General features: G+C 34.0%; 1 protein-coding gene across 2 annotated transcripts in view; it reads right to left on the bottom strand.

Annotated features, from left to right (window-relative positions):
- LOC105270852 (odorant receptor 7a-like) overlaps positions 1 to 1,543 on the bottom strand; it is a 12,974-nt gene that overhangs the window by 2,166 nt on the left and 9,265 nt on the right. The window contains exons 5-7 of one of the 2 annotated variants that reach the window (XM_011312072.1): positions 1,413 to 1,512; positions 841 to 1,113; positions 650 to 733 (exon numbers count right to left, since the gene is read on the bottom strand). In XM_011312072.1, the coding sequence (XP_011310374.1) occupies positions 680 to 733; positions 841 to 1,113; positions 1,413 to 1,512 (427 nt within the window). In that variant the 3' untranslated portion in view covers positions 650 to 679. Of the gene's footprint in view, positions 1 to 649; positions 734 to 840; positions 1,114 to 1,412; positions 1,513 to 1,543 lie in introns of those variants that run through there. The other variant, XM_011312073.1, reaches the window with a different exon arrangement.

The raw sequence follows: 1,543 nt of genomic DNA, 5'->3' as shown, positions 1-1,543 counted from the left end.
TCCCTCCAAGTCTTCAGCTACTACATTTCCCCTCATTATCTCATTACGCATTGATGACAATATCTCTATGCAATATATTATCCGGCAGTTGCCTTCGGAGTACCGTAGAATAATAAAAGCGTAATTCAATCGATAATACCCGCTGCAGCTTCTGATTCTCCCTGAATTATTTCAGACTCATTACGTGATTATTATTTCATAATTTTTGGAGGAATTGTACAAAAATTCTGGGAATAGTGTAACGACTGTTCATGAATTTATTAGAGAACAAATATTTTATTGATGCGATCTTGTGCGTTGAATCTGGAGATAGGAATTGGAGTTCAGTCTTGTGTCAGACATGGAGGCGGGAATTCTGGAATTTATGAAAGGTAATTGGCGGATTTTTAGGATTATCAATAGGAGATCAATCGATGATACCCACGCGAAGGTCAGTTCAAATAAAAATGTTTTTATGTGCGGTGAACGTGAAAAACAGAGGAGGGAAAATAGGTCTCCTCTTAGCACGAGGGTAAAGAGCATAAATTTTCCGCCATGCTTTATGAATTTTCCCAGACTCTCCTATTAATCTATTACAATCATATATATATACTGATAATAAATTACAAAATCACAATACAGCAGAAGGAATTTTAATAAATTCAGTGTACAGTGTTAAATAAATAGTGGACTAATTAATCTATTCAGCAGATTTTTGCAGAAGCGCCATTGCCGAATAAGATTTAGTTAGAACCTGTGGACAAAGTACACATAAATAAAAAATGACTAGAGGTAATTGATTAATTGAAGTTCACGTGCGTAAATTGGTATTGATTAATCAGTTGAATTATTTTTACTCACATTTTTCAACGTAATGCAGGACAACTCGAAGAGGCCGATGGCACTGACGGACATGGGCTTTTTCGACATTGATAGGAATATCGTCATTTTGGTTTTGAATGTTGAATCTTCTCTGTACCATTGGCAATTGTATGCCGCCGATGTCGTGAGATCGCTCGCCACAATTATAGAATTACCCGCGAGACAATATACTCCCAGTTGAATAAGAGCGCTGAAGAGAGTTAATAGGACAACTCCTGCTGATGATGGATCTCCTAGGTTTACGGTTTTCGTCTGGGTAATTTTATATAAATTCAAATTTTCGTCAATGAAAAAATTGAACAATAATTATAATCATAATTATAATTGTTCTAATTACCTGGACATTTTTTTCTTAATAATGCAAGTTTTAATTTGTAGAAAATATGAATGAAAAAAATAATAATGATTAATATTGTTGTTATTATTATGATTATTATTATTGTTAGTGAAATTGCATAATTAAAATGAAATAGAATAAGTCGGAGTGAATTTGATGTTCAGGGACATTAATGTGAATTTTCATTTTTGGCATTTCTGGGGAATAGACTCACCACAAACACGTGAATTCCGACAAAAGTTATTAATGATGTACTTGAAATCAATTGCGGCAGAAGAATAAGCCCATAAATTTTTCTCAGCACACGCATCATTCTGTAATAGATGCTTGATGATTGCATGTGCC

Source organism: Fopius arisanus, unplaced genomic scaffold (genome assembly GCF_000806365.1).
Source record: "Fopius arisanus strain USDA-PBARC FA_bdor unplaced genomic scaffold, ASM80636v1 scaffold00096, whole genome shotgun sequence".
Lineage (NCBI taxonomy): Eukaryota > Metazoa > Arthropoda > Insecta > Hymenoptera > Braconidae > Fopius > Fopius arisanus.
This window is presented reverse-complemented; position numbering and strand designations above follow the sequence as displayed.